Source organism: Phyllobates terribilis, unplaced genomic scaffold (assembly GCF_046119375.1).
Source record: "Phyllobates terribilis strain yellow unplaced genomic scaffold, ASM4611937v1 Scaffold_2__4_contigs__length_985480577, whole genome shotgun sequence".
Lineage (NCBI taxonomy): Eukaryota > Metazoa > Chordata > Amphibia > Anura > Dendrobatidae > Phyllobates > Phyllobates terribilis.
In genome coordinates this window covers 298,421,814-298,439,923 of record NW_027362762.1, presented here as the reverse complement: position 1 = coordinate 298,439,923, position 18,110 = coordinate 298,421,814, and the positions used below count along the sequence as shown (strand labels likewise).

The window sequence follows — 18,110 nt, the reverse complement described above, 5'->3', positions numbered from 1 at the left end:
TCTGCGAAATCTTTCTTCTCAGTTGTGTCTGTCCAAAAACTAGGGTGCTCCTCCCAGTTTGAGAAGCCATAGTATATTAAATGGCTGACGATGCTTTTCTTCTGCCTATGAAAAATGCATGATTTATTGGCATACATGAATTTTTAGCTTGCCACCTGAAACTTTCTCCATTCCTGGTGGTGATTGATGTAGCCAGATATGATGCATATGTGTTAGCCAAAGCTGTCAAATCCATTGGGCCTGGCCCACCAGCTAATGAGTTTCAGAGTGTCCTGATTCTCCCCTGATGGCAGATGTCGGGATGGCAGATGCATTTCTTATCCTTTTGTTCTCACCTTTGGGGGAGCAGCTAACTTCCCACTAACTATTGAGGGCTCTTGCCTGGTAGCCAAGCTTTTAGGCTTGGTTTCAATTAATCCTGGTGTCAAAACTGCCTAAGTTGTCATCTGGCTTTTTTAACCAGTTTCTGCTGCATAACTGTTGTGTTGGATCAAAAAACGCATTGTGTAAGATTTTCTGATCCAGCTTCTTGAAGGGTCTGGTGCAACAACTGGTGAGCCAGATGAATTTATTTATTATGCATTGCTTATATTGCTCTATCATATTCTGCAGTGCTTTACACACATTATTATCACTGTCCCCATTGGGGCTTACAATCTAAATTACCTATCAGCGTGTCTTTGGCGTGTCGGAAGAAACCGAAGTCCCCCGGGGAAACCCACGCAGTCATAGAAAACTATATGATCAGTTCCCTTTGAGAAAGCCGCTGGTTGACACGTCTGCCGTTGCCTCATCTTAGAGAGAACGAAGCGATTGGCAGTCTGAAATCGGACATACGCAATCAACATCTTTCCTGACCATCAGTTGCCAGCGCCCACATATACATAGACCATCAACCAAACCCTGTGGATATCGGTGGGTTCAGCCAACTTTAGCCTAATATATAACAGTGGCTCTTAGTTCCTTGTGCTTGGGGCAAATCTTTTTGAAGAAACCAATCTCCAATATTTGTCTGTATGTATGCGTGCTTTTAAGGAAAAGTAAAGCAGTAAATGTGGTAATTGAGCAGAACTAAGCCAAGTTTAAATCTGCACACATATCATTATATAAAAGATTTAAATTGAAGAAAAAAGATTGTAATTAAATACACATCCTAAAAGCTTAAATTGACTTTCTGATTACGGGTGGTGGTGGGGAATTTGCTCTGGGAATGTTTAACTACTTATTTTGTTTGCCTAAGCCATGATGATACTTGCCATGCAACGCTCATTTTGCCTTTTCGTCTAATTTCCATGCCTGATTAATTTTTCACATCACTAAGAAATGAGCAGCTAATTGCAAATTAGGATTGTGTGTATATGATAATTCCTGTTTAATGTGGTTGTACTATTGCTAACTGTGTCAGGATTCGTGACATTTCCATCCTGTGTAAACTGCTGTAATTATCTTTTGGGCATCTGCCATAACTTAAGGTAAAAAAGGAACGTCCTTGAATTATTTTTATATACTCATTTATTGTTCCTGAAAACAAGTGTTCAACTAGGATTCTCCATACTCTTCACGGATAATGTTTTAACGTTTAAAATTATGGACATACTAGATATATGCAAGATTTTTTTAAGGCCATTCTATTGGCTTTTTGATAAATCAAGCTGTTTTTAGCTGTGTTTGCATTGCGGCCATAGCTCATCCTATAAATGGCCTTCTTTTTTTTTGTCCCACTACTGGACAAACTCTTATTAATGAGACAAGGGAAATGAGGAGAAAACCCAAACACTGGCCTGATTGGTTTCACATCTCTGTACTCAGTGAGCTGCTTTCTTACTTTCCTTGACAAACCCCATCACATGAGCACTGAAGCTGCAGGAGATCGGCTTCCATATTCACATTTTGTTAGAGCGGTCTCAAACGAAATGTGAACGCTGCAGCCAATCAATGGTTGCTGGTTTGCTGCCGTGCTCACACAATAACTCCGCAGTATGTTGATGCCAGGAGAATTCAGAAATGAGCATGGAGGAGCAGCACTGGTCCAGGTCGTAAATATTGTTTTTTATTTTATTTAAATATTTTTGGACCTAGTAGTGAATGATCCCATATTATACATGCTTGTATATATTGCACTTTCTTTAACCCGTTCGCAGTAAGAAGTGATACTTGGGAAAATAATCTGCATTATCGAATAGCTTGAGGTGATAAGTATATAAAACTCAAGTGTAAAACCTCATTCAGACATCTATTTTTCACATATCTGTTCTATCCATATTTTCCATGATTTGAAAATGTACCCATTAAAGTTCAGGGGCTGTTTACATACCTTTTTTGTTTTTTTTTAGCTGTACATGTGTCTGCAAATAAATCCTGCAGACACGTTCGTTTTTTATCCGAATCACAGATCAACATCATCCATGCAATTGTATGGGTCTATGAAAATCGCAGACGGATGTGATCTGTGTGCAATCCATGTGCTGTCTGTGATTAAAATTGTAATGAGTGAAGTGTGGAACTCTTTTTTTTTTCTAATTTATTTTTGTACATTGATGGTAAAAATGGTCCCCGGCACACTGATGGAAAGCTGTCTGTCTTTTTTCATGTAGGCAAAAAAAATCTGATGTCTAAATGAGGCCTAATGACAGAAAACCTCCAAATAAAAGACACAAAATACAATTTTACCTATTTCAGCATTGGTCTGTAATGGACACCCATGCCAGATTTATTAGTTGCTTGATGTAAGGAAACAAGACATTAAAGATACAGCTCATATAGCATTTTTGTGTGACTTTCACAAAATCTCTCTTTATTTTCTATTATTAGACAATTTCCTTACCTAACTATAAATTGGCTTGCTAATTGCGTTTTCCCAGCACAATCAAATTTGCAAGCAAAAAGAAATTCAGAAAGTTCTCAACTTGTGCTCTAATCACGCCTCTTCATCAGTCATTGCTGCATATTGCTGGAGAGGGTCTAATTGTCTGCATTTGGAAGGTTTAACACTTCCTGACAGAGAGGCTATTAAAGGGAAGTATTCTCGCATAACTGTCACAGGCAAGAACAAAGGTCCTTGCTACTCAATGTGTACAAACCACTAACATTCTTAAATGACCCCCTTTTCATGAATCTCATTCCTTTAAGCCAACATCCCATAGAAAGAAACAAGGTGTAATAAAACAGTAAACCTATACATTCTTGTAAGGGAATTTATCTATGGCTTAAAAACAATTGTTATTTTGTGGACAAAAAAAAAATCTCATTAGCAGATGTGAGCGCTCAGAGTAAAAGGACTTAAAGCTAAGGTTGCTCTTAAGACTGCTTTGAACTTAACAAGCACCGATTGTGGAGCAGACTAGTTAATGAAAGGAAATTAAATTTTTTGCCAACTTCCCCTGCTAGGGTCCTTTTTCTTCAGGAGCCTAACACAGTAGTGAAACTTTTTTTTTCCTTTTGAAAGAGACATTTTTATGTTATCTAAGGAAAATAAAAGTACATAATCAAGCTTTTTTTCTTGAATAATGTATGAAAAAAATTATATAAAATTTGTGCATATATTTCTAACTGTCAGGTGTGTATGCAGTGTGTGTACATTATATAGATATATGTATATATGTAGATATAGATATATATATAGATAAAATAAAATTGTATCCCGTGTAAATGGCTTTATATACAAAAAAGGATATTTTTGTATATAAACCTATTTAAACGAAATATAATTTTATTTTCTCTATTTCTGTATTGATAGATATATTTTTATAAATGTAATCTGCTGATTGATATTATATTGATGCTTTTATGGCAATTGGCATCACCAATCAGCCTGCTTGTTTCTTGTATATTTGAGCTATTTTGCTTACTTTTACCAGCTTCTGATTAAAGGACATAACAAACTGCATCTGAAACAATAGAGAATCGTCTCCCCCTGCTGACAGCTTCATGGAAAACATGACAGGCAAACAGGAGAGGAGACCGAAACAAGCTTTAGCCGACAAGGTTTAATGCCCTGATTTATGGCCCATTATGGATTGTAAACTCTGAAATTTAATTGCTTCATTTCGGCCACTGCAGAAGGCCATCTCTCAGTGGCAGCGCGGCTTCCTGTCAGCTGATTGGATGGCGCTTTGAGTTTTCCTCTGCCAGTATAATAATGATGAGGTAGAATTTACATTCCACTTATGGTATTAATTTTACATTCCTCTGAATGAACAAGGTCACAAGGTTGTAAAATCAAACATTAAATGAATCGGAGGAGACAGTAGTGCAATATATGACTGCCCTTAGGACACAGTGCAATGGCTGATGGGATTAACGGGAGTCTCATTTCCTGCTTTTACAGGATGCAGATGAAGCTGTCAGAATTGCAAGGGAAATTGGTAAGTTCTTAAATTAGCTATGGTGGGATTTGTATGCCTCTTAGCAGACATGCTTGACTAAATTAAATGTGTAATAGGTAATCCCTATAGAACAAATAATGTTTTAATAGTTTAAGATCTCATTTGCCCATGGCTTTTGAAGAACCTACGTAATGGCTCCTTATTTTTCTTTTAACACCACATGCTATATTTGCAAATCATACAGAAAAGTTTTAGGGGTTTTTTTTTTAGGTGGTTCAGGCAGTTTTACTTTTGGTTCCATTTCATCAAATAATAATCTATAATCATACCTTATTTTACAGTAGTAGAATTTTATATATAGATTCAGATAAAATGCTATAGTCTGATGGTATTTGTCTGTCTGCTTTTCTTTAAAACGCTCATTGAAATGAAAATGCCTCCATCAAAGGGCTTTCCAAAAATAAAAGAAAAAAAACACCTGTTAATATTTCCTCTGGTCCCACTCTGCCATGCAGCAGCCAATCATTGATTCTAGCATTTATATACCCTGCTTAATGGCATCACCACTATGGACAATGATTGCCAACATCACTGCTGGCATGTAAACAAGAACCAGCAGGGGACCAAGTGAGTGTCAGTACTACAGCAGTGGCTTTAAAGAGTGCAGAATGTGTTCCTATTAATTGTAGTACACCACAGTACAGAAGTACTGCAGTGCTTTAGTCCCTGTGCTGGTTCGTCTTTTAGGAGAGAAATGCAAAGAAATGTAAAATTAAGAATAAAAAAGTTTTTCATTTTTTTTTGTGTCACCCCCCCCCCCCCAAAAAAAAAGTAGGAATAAATAGGCGATCGAAAAGCTGTATGTATCCCAAAATAGTACCAATAAAACTACAACTCCCCATGTGAAAAATAAATTTAGAGTTTTCAGAATATGGTGACACAACACAACATTTTAATTTTTTTAAGATTTTTTTTTTTCCAAATACAATATATTGTCAATTTATGGTGTGGTTAAAAAAGTGTCATTAAAAAATACCTTTTGCATGAATCATCAATATAGGGTAAGTAGGGGTCCGGTACTCATCCAAACAGCTGTTATCACCATCTGCAGAGGTTGGATGTGAACTTGGTACATAGGAGAACAGTACAGCTTTGTACAGTTTAGTTACCGCTGACGGCCCCTGCAGATCGTCTTCTATTTTCTTCAGTAGGAGCCGATCCTCAGTACACTGGACTTTATGGAGTTGTGCTGTTTTGCGATGTACATTGCTTACATCCAACCACTACAGATGGTGAGAACAGCTGATTGGTGAGGAGTAGAGATGAGCGAACTCGAAACAGAGAGAGACTCTTGCGATCTAGCAGGATCAGGTCAGTTCTCGGTCTGTGAGAAACAGCTGGGGAACTTTGTGAGAAGACTGGAGTGGTTTATTATACTTCTATCATCCTGTCTATATAGCGCTCTATAAGTTTTATATACTAAATAGAAACAACTGCACCACTAATGCTTCTTTAGGACCTGACAGTCCATATGATCTCTCTCTGTCATATCAGAGCTCCTGGGTCCTAGCATACCCCGATCAACCGTAGTGGACTGTTTTTTTCCCCTGTAATTTGGGTTCCTATGGATGTTCCAATTACAGTGAGAAAAATAATCAAGGAAAAAAATGTATATCTAATCTCTTAGGGTGGGATGGTCGGAGTACTAAATAAAAGACCCCTCCCCAAAAAACAAAAATATTATATTATTTTTATTGTTCATTTAAAACACATTTTGACATATTTTTTACAGTAAAAAATAAACAAAAATGTATCCAAAAATGGCCTTTTTCTTATTGTGATGCAACAAAAATTAAATCTAGGCTACGTGGTAATTTATATGCTTCCCAAACAGCAGCAAAAAGAATACAATGTGTCTTTAATAAAGCAAAGTCTTGTACAGCCATGTTAGTGAAAAAATAAAGTTATGGCTGCTGATCAGCGGAGAAGCAAAAAAAAATTGGTCTTGATCTTTTACGGGTTAATAAGACCATAAATACAATGACATACTTACAACTTTCCCATGCAAATACTCAGACATGCCAGTTCCACTGAAATAGTTTTATTCAAGTTATGTTAAAAGGATGTGAAGATTTTAAGTCCTGTGCTGTTCTGATTCTGCACGTCTGGAATAGTGCAGTAAATCAGCAATGCATACACACCATCTGGATGCATGACGGCATTGTCTCCAGCAGGAGCATATACAGTTGCACTATTCTTATATTATGTGCACTTGTACTGAAGCTTCTGATACCAGTCCAATGGTTGCCAATGGTTGTTGTTGCTGGCTCTTCTGCACATGTTCTGGACAAGCCTTGCCAAGACCATATGACCTAAACCTGCCAGAGACCGGAGGACGCAGTCAAAGGGACTGGGTTACAAATGAGACACAATCTTAACCGTAGGTATAATTCTACTAAAATACTGGTATACAAATTAAAATGAAACCGAGCACATATTGTGTATACCTTCTTGGACACCAGCAGATAAACATGGAAATTCTAATAACTGTAAACCCCTCGGCTCAACCATGGAGGCTGATAAAGCATCCATAACTCTGGAAACTACGCACGAGTCCTAAAGCTGGAGGGAGGCAGCCACGGATACTGGTAAGTATAGGAGTTCAGCACACTGCTCCTGGACACTGACCTGGTGTGGGGTGCAGAGAAAAGCCGAAATATAGTGCTACGAGACCGTGAATAGAGCCAACTCATTTAAAAGTCCCTATTGTGGATGAACACTGTACTGTTACATTGGGCCCATGTTTGTTAATTCTAGGTCTGGAAGTGATCTTTGTCATTTTAACATAGAGGCTCCAAAACATTGCTACAAATAGACGACCTAAGGTCACCTGTAGTGATGGGGTATATATTTCAGAAATCGCATTCACTTTGCTGGTACTGTAAAAAGCTACATTTTTTTACGCAGCATGTGAATAAACCCTTGCTTTGGATTGCTGGTATTATTGCACATACTCTGGTTGCATCTGAAACTACATTTATTTTAGAACCAAGGGATTCTGATTTAGTCCCACCAATAGGTTCCTCCTTCTGCAATTTGCTGAAAGTGAATATACGTTTCATTTTGCTCTTCTATATATATTTCAGTAATTTTGAAAGGCGATGCCAGTAGTACATGGTAATACGTGGTTTTAAGTAGTAATAACCTTGTGGTCATGGTTATTTGCATTTTCCAGTGCTAGGGCATAATCTGTCCATCCGGGTCAGTAGTAGATATTAGAAACCAAATACACCCATCGACCAACCCCTCCCCTCAACCTCAAGTACTCATCTACACCCCTTTATCCCCACCCACTCCCCCCAACAAAGCATCAAAAGGTGTATAGCTGTGCATTATGAGAACAGAGTTCTTCCCCTACACGCTTGTACTACTCAGACCGCACATGGATTTTTGCATAAAGTTTTAGCCACTAATGCATGAGGGAGACGTGGTAAATCTCTTGAGCAAGTTCAAAGTCAGGAACCCGACGTAATGGTTAACCCATTGCGGCCCCACATGTTTTGCACCTTCAGGGTCTTACAGATTTTTAATTCATTTCATTTTCATAATCCAAAAGTTATAACATCCTTGTTTTTAATGTGATGCAAAAAAACAAGTCCTCATATAGTTACAAGTTGTATTTTTTAACTGTGCTACTTTGGGTTACATCTAATGTATAACAATTTTTGGGGATTGGATGTATAACATAACGGCAATTCTGCATTTTTTGGCGTTTGTTTTTTCTATATATTGTTTTTATGGCATTCACCACACAGTATAATATGTTAAAGTTATTCTGTGGAACTAGGGTGATGCTGAATTCATATAGTTTTTTATATAGTTTATTAATGTTACAGCATAAAAACACTTAAATGTTTACAACTGTGTGAGGGCTTGCTTTTTTTTTATAAATGTATCTTTAGTCATCAGAATTTTCAATTATAATACAGCCAAAAGGCACAAATGTGCCACAGTAGAACAGTAACAATAAAAAAAAGTGTGAGCAACCCTTTAGGTATGAACATTTCAAAACAACATATTACCCAAAGGGTAAATGGATCCAATATAAGGGATACAATAATTAACTTTTAATTTCCTTTTAAAAGTGGTCTCTGTGTAAAACTACTACATTGGACCTATCTTTTATCCTTATATAGGAGGGTTTCCCAGCATTGGAACACCTTCCTATCCGCTACGTCAAATCAATCCCTTTTCTTTGTATATTAACAGTTCCCTATCATGATCATGGCTGCAGTCCATAGATCAATGTAGCGTTTTATAGATACTTTCATAGATATAATTATAGCTCTGGCCCCCTGATGAAGCCTGTATAGGCGAAAATGGTTGCTTTTTAGTTTCTTCAGTGGTATATGTGAGAATGAAATAAACATATATATGAGATCCTAAGAGATGGATCATGCATCCTCTTAGGGCTCTCTTTTTAAATATCAGGATGCCCCATAGGTGATAAACAACGATCTACATTGAACAATTTTATTATGGTCTGATGTGTTAGAGGCTCACACATATGAGAATTAAATCCAGGAGTGTTAGGGTTAGAGAGAAGGGAATATCAGATTTTTTTCCCCTGTCTTGAAGGGAAAAGGGAAGAGAAAATAATAACTAAAGTATTAGTTCCATATATGACCACCAGCTAGGATTATTGGAATGATAGTGAGTGACTTCTACATCCATAATCACTCTATCTATCATGCGCTGTATTCACTTATGAGACAGTGGATAATGATTAACAAGTAGATTTTTTTCTCTCTATGCCCTTTCTTTGATACTAATTATCGATGGGTGGGGTTTTTAAATGTTCCAAAAACACCATACACTCAGATCTGCAACCAGGCCATAGCATATGACAGATGTCAAGACTCTGACACTGTTTGTTCCATGAACCTCCTGATAAACTACTTAACACAGGTGAAACGCGTTGAGGCTGCTCTTTATTCCAGTGGTGGTGGCAGATAATTGGCATTTTTTTCTCTGTTCGCCCTACTGCAACTTTGTGTTAGTAGCATATCCAAGGCTGTCTTGCAGTTTGCTAGGCATGAGAAGGGCTGGAGATGAGCAGTATATCTAAATCTGTCTCCCCAGTCGTCTTCAAAAACTTATCTGTGTCTATCTTTATATATGTTCTGTCTTTTATATAAGAGTGAACAATAGAAATTGCCTTTTCAAGATAATGTTGCAGTCACACTATATTTTTAATCATATCTGCAGTTTTTTGCTTGGATATTTCCTTGGACATCAGTACTAACAGAAATGATCAATGTTGTGGTTTACATAAAATGACCATATACTTTTGACAGGGGCGTCCGTAATATGAGCGTTTGATGCCCTGCCATTACTCACTTATTTGGAGCTTTTGCATGGGGTTGGAGTTGTATCGACGTTTAAAAATCTCCATAGGAGATAAATCCACATCCCAAACCCCAGTCTTGCACTGACTGGTATTTATGTAATTTTTCCTGCCTGTGTAGTGAGGTACTGTTCAGCACTTGATTTCAATAAGTCTTAAAATCTTCTGTGGCCTAAAAATGTTTTGCCATATCCCTTTATTGTTATAATGTTTAAGACCAGGGATCTGTCAGTGCATCCTAGGGCCAGCCATCTTTGATTGGCGGCACCATTTTGCGTACAAGTGGGGATGCCAACCTCTGCGGCAAGGCAGGGACACACTGCAGGACCAAACTAGGGTAAGACAAGCACTGGCTCTATTTGTATCGAGTGTGAAACTCTCTTTCTCCTTTGAGTTACTTGTATATGATCTAATGCAGAGAACTTTTATTACTCTCTTGTCTATGGCATTTTCTCTTAGCCATTTTGGATATACTGTGCTTGATTGAGCACTAAGTTTTTTTTGTCTGTTGGGTATTTTTAAGATGTGCCCCAAGATGGTAGCCATGGGTGCCATTGCTTGGATCTTTGCTGCAATAGCAACTCATAAGCACCCCATGATCACAACATGGGGGGCATTGGGATAAAAAGGGAGATGCTTTCCTCTTTCTAACCACTTAAATGCCCTTCGCAATTGACAGCGGCATTCCAGTGTTGATTGAAGTTAGCATTGAACCCAAGATTTGCAGTACTAGCAAGACTTTGAGCTACAGCCCTTCACCCACCTCTCTTTCGTGGGTGCACTGACAGTACCCACAAGATAAGCCTGATGAAAATGTACACCAAGGTGTTGAATCCAACACCTAATGTGACACCCCAGGGGTCTGGTTGCCACAGTGATAGAGATATTATGTCTGAGAGCAGGTGGGAGGTCCTTTGGTCAGGGATCCTGTGCATGCCACACCTCCTGTCCAGTCTTGGGAGGGGAAGAACTTCCCCTATATAAACCCGGGGCTGAAGCAGGGTGAGCAGTCAAGGAGAGTAGAGACAAGAAACAGCAGAAGCAATACTACTACGAGTCAGGGGCTGGCAGCTGCAGAGCTCACCCTGACTGAGAAGCTTTCTTACCGGACCCGGCGTCCGAGGCTGTGGGGACTAACTCTTACCCAGCAGCAGAAGCCGACCGGCAGGGGATTTCAGGTCCTCAGGCCCAGAAACCCGAAGGCACGGTCACACGCGTGGGACCAGCACCGCCATCGTGGAGCGGAAGCCATTAGAAGGCCCCGAGTCACCGGCCATACGGGTGAGCACCACACGGTACACTCAGGGACGTGGGCTACTTATATCCGCTTCTAGCAAGGTAGCCAGAAGAGTACAGTCAGTTTGGGAGGCCTACAACTCCGCCTGGCCAGGGGAGATCCCATCTGCTCAAGGACTGACCAGGCCCCGTTCACTAGCAAGTACTCCGGGAGGGTCTATCGTTGTTACCAGTAAAGACCCTGAATTACACCGCACCGTCTCTGAGTGGTTCCTGCTACCCCCATCATCCACGTCTGCTGCCCTGAGGCCATACCCCTCCCGTTGGGGGTTATACCATCTACGCTGCACCATCCATCCACCGGCCTCAGCGGACTGTCCTGCAGCGGCAGCTCCATAGCTGCAAATCAACGGGTGGCGTAGTCGTCCTACATCTACCGCTGTTACATCGCCGCTCAGTTTGACTCCCTGGGCACGGACCGGGTCACCGCCACGAGACTACAACCCTCAAGAGATCCGGCTCTGGGTGAGCTCCCGCGTGCGCAACGCAGCGCGACACAGGCCCAGGGGCGCGTCAACTTTTGCGTAGTCGGCAGGATTTCGTGCCCGCAACCACCGGGTACTGCGTGCCTGAAAAAGAGACTTTTCAAACTTACCTGTGGTGAAGATTCCCGCCATCCGGCGCCATCTTCAGCCTTCTTCCCGCCATCGGTGAAGTTTCCCGCCATCCGGCGCCATCTTCTGCCTTCTTCCCGCCATCCGTGGAGTTTTCCCGCCATTGGACGCCATCTTGAGGACGCCGCGCGGGAAGAAGAGGGGCGTGGACTCCGAAAGCGCGCGAGAACTGAAGCCCCGCCTCACGTCCGGACGTTGCGTAAGGTCCTGGAAGGAGCCCAGCAGACGCCGACGTCACAGGAGCGCGACGGAAGGTCCTCAACCCTGACGATCCACTGCGGAGCCGCGGCCTACGGAAGAGGATCATCGCAAGGTAGGCCACGGTCCACTAGGGGGGAGGAAGATGTCGGATACGGAGGAGAGCTTCACTGCCTCAACCCCCGCCAGCGCTACCGCTGCTGCAGTTATGCCCTTCACCATGCCCTATATCCCGGGAGCAGCTTGGCTACCCCAGTACTCAGGGGAGTCACATACCCTGCATGACTTTAGAGAAAAGCTGGATAGCCTCTTCCAGGTGTACCCCCTCACAGAAGAGCAAAAAGTGAGCATCCTGGTGGCCCAACTAACCGGGGCAGCCAAAAGGGAAGTAAAATCCTGGCCACCTGGGAGGAAGACTGTCGCAGGGATACTAACCCGGCTGAAGGACACCTTTGATACCCGCACCTCAGCCGAGATTAAGCTTAGATTCTACGGGTGCAAGCAGCGAGCGCATGAGAGTATAAGGGACTATGCACTAAACCTACAAGAGGCCCTGAGGGCCATTAAGCAGACCGACCCTGATGGAGTGGGAAACGAGGACAGGCTGTTGACCGAACAGTTTATAGAGGGACTGTATTGTAATACCCACCGAACCCAGTTGCGGGCAATGGCCTTACAGGATCCCCATCTGGGCTTTGCACAGTTCAAGGACAGAGCCATCCGGGTGCTCCGAGAACCGGCACCGGGTGGCGTTGTGACCCACAAGCGCCCTGCTATCACTTACCACCAGGAGGCGGCGCCCTTGTCGGCAGGGCCTGTGGGAGCTGATGCGCAGGCTTTGGACAATGACCCGGCTCCAGACCTACACCATCAGGTCCAAGAGCTAGCTAAGAGCGTTGCTGCGCTAACCCGAACTGTGCAGTCTTTACAGGCTTCCACCCCAGGGAAGATCCAGCTGGCATCCGGACCGGAGGACATCCCGTGGCGTCGACCAAGGAGGACCCCACCGGCCAGAGGAAGACCCAGTGACCGATACAGCGAGGACGGACGACCCATCTGCCGCCGCTGCAATAAACCTGGACATATGGCAAGGTACTGTTCTTTAAACGGGCACAACCTGGGGTAGAGGGCCAACCCCCAGGAAAAAGATCACCAGGCCCATCGAACTGGCGCGACAGATATGTGGGAGGACGTCCAGTCTTGCCTGTGGTACTGGATGGCATTCCCATGAGTGCCCTACTGGACACCGGGTCACAGGTCACCACCATCCCGTACGTGCTCTTTAAGCAGTACTGGAATGACTCGGATATTACCCGCTACCCTGACGACGACTTGAGTATCATCGCCAGCAATGGCCAGCCCGTGCCACAGATCGGATTTAAAGAGGTGACCATCAAAATCGGTAGAGTCGAACTGGCAGCACAGGGACTGATCATTGTAGATATTGACAAACATGAGAGTCACCCAAAAATAACTCTAGGAACTAATGTAATTGAAAATTGTCTTGCAGAGGTGATTTTCCTTTTACAGCAGGTTGCCAAGAACGCCAGCTCCGGCGAGCAGCGGGTGCTCCAGAAAGAGATCCGGGCACTGATACGACGGCAACAGGTGGAACTCTCCGGCGGTGAGATTGGTAGCGTAAGAATGTGTGACCCTTTTCCTATTGCCATGCCCCCAAAAAGTGAAATGATGATTTGGTGCCGGGCAGCTATTGGTCTGAGAGGTAGAGATTACCAGGCAACGGTAGAACCAGTTTACTCGGACAGTAGGCCCACCATTTTGACAGCACGGGGGGTGGTTGATGTACGCCATGGGAGGGTGCCCGTTCGCATAATAAATATCGGGGAGAGGGAAGTGTACCTGCCCCGGTATGCCACGCTAGCCAAATTATATACCATTAACCAAAATTCTATACAATCTGTGGAACCCTTGCCTCCATCTCACCCGGAGGAAGGTAACGGCTCTAAGAAAAACATGGAGGACTGGTGTCAGCAACTACATCTGGGTACTGACTCCACTCCCACACACCAGAAACAAGGAGTCTATCGGGTGGTTCAGGAGTACGAGAGAGTGTTCAGTAAACACCCGTTAGACTTCGGGCGAGTCAAGGGGGTAGAACACCACATCCCCACGGGAGACCATCCTCCTATAAAAGAGAGGTATCGACCCGTACCCCCTGCCCACTACCAACACGCCAAGGGGATGCTTAGAGACATGAAGGAGGCTGGGGTGATCAGGGATAGCTGTAGCCCCTGGGCAGCTCCACTAGTCTTAGTCCGAAAGAAAGACAACACCATGAGGATGTGTGTAGATTACCGGAAAATCAATCGTATCACACACAAGGATGCGTACCCCTTACCAAGGATAGAGGAGTCATTGGCTGCTTTAAGATCTGCTAACTTCTTCTCTACCTTGGATCTCACTAGCGGGTACTGGCAGGTTCCTGTAGCAGAGGCGGACCGGGAGAAGACCGCATTCACCACCCCGATGGGACTTAGCGAGTTCACCTGCATGCCGTTCGGACTCTGCAACGCACCGGGAACCTTCCAACGACTAATGGAGTGTTGTCTGGGCCACAGAAACTTCGAGACGGTCCTGTTGTACCTGGACGATGTCATCGTATATTCCAAGACGTATGAGGACCACCTGAAACACCTGGCGGAAGTGTTCGAAGCTCTGGCAAGTTGCGGCCTAAAGGTGAAACCCTCCAAGTGTCACCTCCTGAAACCAAAGGTGCAGTACCTGGGACACGTGGTGAGCGCTGATGGAGTGGCTCCCGACCCTGATAAGATCACCGCAATTAAGGAATGGCCAAGCCCCTCCAGCGTAAAAGAAGTGCGGCAGTTCCTCGGGTTGGTAGGCTACTACCGAAGGTTTATTCCCGGTTTCACCAAAAAGGCAGCACCTATGCAGGACCTCCTGATAGGCCAGTCCCGGAAGGCCAAGAACCAGAAGCCGCCCTTCAAATGGGAGGAGCTGGAAGAAGAGTCCTTCCGCCAGCTGAAGATGGCCCTCACGGGGGACGAAATCCTGGCGTACCCGGATTATAGCCAGCCCTTTATCCTCTACACCGACGCCAGTAACATCGGGCTAGGAGCCGTACTGTCCCAGATCCAGCAGGGGAAGGAACGAGTAATCGCCTACGCCAGCCGAAAACTGCGACCCACCGAAAGGAACCCCGAGAATTACAGCTCATTTAAGCTAGAGTTCCTGGCCGTAGTATGGGCAGTCACCGAGCGCTTTAAGCATTACCTCGCTTCTTCCCGGTTCACCGTGTACACGGATAACAACCCGTTGACACACCTGGACACGGCAAGACTCGGTGCCCTGGAGCAGAGGTGGATGGCCCGTCTGTCCAACTACGAGTTCACAATCAAATACCGGGCAGGACGCTCCAATACCAACGCGGACGCCCTGTCCAGGATGCCCAACCTGCCGGACGGAGGAGAAGATCCGGAGGGACTGGAAGAAGTTGAACTCCCTGCATTCCACCGTCATGGGACTATCCAGTATTCCCACCGGGTAAGGAGTAAGCAGGCTGCTACGTTGAACCCCTTACCCCACTACAACTGGGCGGAAACGCAAGACAGCGACCCTGCTGTCCGACTGGTGAAGGAGATGCTGACTCGGCCGGAGGCTCGCCTTGAACCAGACGCTCCGGAGGAAGCCAAACAACTATGGGCAGAGAAGAGTCGACTGTTCCTTTACAAAGGGAAGTTGTGCCGCAGAATGGTTAACTCCCGGACGCATGAATTACTCTGGCAAGTAGTGGTGCCACGAAGAGACGCAGCCATGGTGATGGAGGCATACCACGACGGAGCTGGACACTTCGGGTGGAAGAAGCTGGAGTTCCTGCTGCGCGAGCGGTTCCACTGGGTAGGCATGAGGGGAACCATCGAGAAGTGGTGCAGAGACTGTGGCCCGTGCAACCTGAGAAGGAAGGACCGTGCCAGCCAGAAGACTCCCCTGCAGTCCATCGTCACCCGGCAACCGTTGGAAATGGTAGCCTTGGATCATGTAAAACTGACCCCAAGCAGAAGTGGCTACGTCTACGCGTTAACCATCGTGGATCATTACTCCCGGTTTCTGGTTGTCGTCCCCGTCAAGGACTTAACGGCTCAAACAGCAGCTAGAGCCTTCCAGCAGCACTATTGCCGTCCACACGGGTACCCGGACCAAGTGCTGACGGACCAGGGACCTGCCTTTGAAGCGGAGGTCTTCCAGGAATTCTGCAATCTGTATGGCTGCCGGAAGATAAGGACGACACCCTACCATCCGCAAACTAATGGACTTTGTGAGAAAATGAACCAGGTGGTAATGGATCTTCTAAAAACGTTGCCCCTGGAAGAACGCAGTCTGTGGCCTGAGAAGTTGCCCGATCTGGTGGACCTATACAACCACATCCCGGTAGGTTCCACCAACTGTACCCCGGCTTACCTAATGAGGGCAAGACCTGGTAAGTTACCTGTTGACCTGGAAATGGGAGTCCTGACACCCGAGGACACTTCACCAGAAACAGACTGGGACACAGAGAGGCAGCAGCAGTACCGGAGAGTACAGGAGAGCGTGGAGCGAAGTCTCTGTCAGGCTAGGGAAAGACAAGAGAAAACTTACAACCAGTATGCTCCCGCTGTTCCCCTGGTACCCGGAGAGCAGGTCTTGAAGAGGAAGAGACGGCTCCACAAGTTGGACGACCAGTGGGAAAAGGACCCGTACACCGTACTGCCCTCAAGCCACGAGAACCCGAAGGTTTGTACCATCAGTAAAGACGGAGGGGAAACCACAGCTATTGTATCCCGGGACCACCTGAAGAAGTGTCCCGAACAACTGAGGAACCCTGAAGAGGAACAAGAAGACCATCGACCCGTAGAGGAAAGGGAAGATATGGTTAGTACTGTGCTCGGGGACTTCCCTCGGTCTTGGACTCAAGTCAATGGTGCAGTTGTGGTACCCGTACTCACCTTCCTCCAACCAGCATCCCAAGCACCTACGGAGCAACAGGTAGAGCTGGAAGAACAGCCGGTCCAGGAGGCAGAAGACTCCACACAAGCAGAACAGGAGGATCAACCCTCTGTTTATAGTGAGCCTGCCGTACCCCTAGTGAGACAAAGAGCCGGTAGACAGCTGCCCAGTTTACCCTTGACAGCTCCTACACCCTGTAGTTCAGGGCCAGACAGTCAGCTCCGTAGGTCCACTAGGGCCACTAGAGGCCAGTTACCCGCACGCTGGAGGATTTGAAGTGTATAAATTGTTTTATTTATGTTTATCTGTGTATTGTTGCTTGTGTATAATTTTGTGTTTCCAGTTATTTTTAGGAATCCTTGGTGGATTTACCGGGAATCCTTGTACATAGTTGGAGCGTAACCCAGGATGGACTAGAGACTGTTAAGGACTCTGGGTAGGACAGACCCCTACCTGGTTACGTCTCCCTGTTTTGGTGAAATGGACACCTTGCTTTCTTCAAAGACTGCACCCGGTTACGGACATGCCGTGACCACCTTTATGTGTTTCTTTATTGTATTGTTATTGTTATATCTTGTTATGTTTTATGTTTTTCTAAAATATGTTTAGTCCCGGAGTACTAAATTTCACTAGGGGGGAATGTGACACCCCAGGGGTCTGGTTGCCACAGTGATAGAGATATTATGTCTGAGAGCAGGTGGGAGGTCCTTTGGTCAGGGATCCTGTGCATGCCACACCTCCTGCCCAGTCTTGGGAGGGGAAGAACTTCCCCTATATAAACCCGGGGCTGAAGCAGGGTGAGCGGTCAAGGAGAGTAGAGACAAGAAACAGCAGAAGCAATACTACTACGAGTCAGGGGCTGGCAGCTGCAGAGCTCGCCCTGACTGAGAAGCTTTCTTACCGGACCCGGCGTCCGAGGCTGTGGGGGACTAACTCTTACCCAGCAGCAGAAGCCGACCGGCAGGGGATTTCAGGTCCTCAGGCCCAGAAACCCGAAGGCACGGTCACACGCGTGGGACCAGCACCGCCATCGTGGAGCGGAAGCCATTAGAAGGCCCCGAGTCACCGGCCATACGGGTGAGCACCACACGGTACACTCAGGGACGTGGGCTACTTATATCCGCTTCTAGCAAGGTAGCCAGAAGAGTACAGTCAGTTTGGGAGGCCTACAACTCCGCCTGGCCAGGGGAGATCCCATCTGCTCAAGGACTGACCAGGCCCCGTTCACTAGCAAGTACTCCGGGAGGGTCTATCGTTGTTACCAGTAAAGACCCTGAATTACACCGCACCGTCTCTGAGTGGTTCCTG

General features: G+C 45.1%; 1 protein-coding gene across 1 annotated transcript in view; it reads left to right on the top strand.

Moving 5' to 3' along the window:
* Positions 1-18,110, top strand: part of PCCA (propionyl-CoA carboxylase subunit alpha) — a 578,010-nt gene that overhangs the window by 215,851 nt on the left and 344,049 nt on the right. The window contains exon 8 of the mRNA XM_073670397.1: positions 4,328-4,364. Coding sequence (XP_073526498.1) covers positions 4,328-4,364 — 37 coding nt within the window. The remainder of the gene's footprint in view (positions 1-4,327; positions 4,365-18,110) is intronic.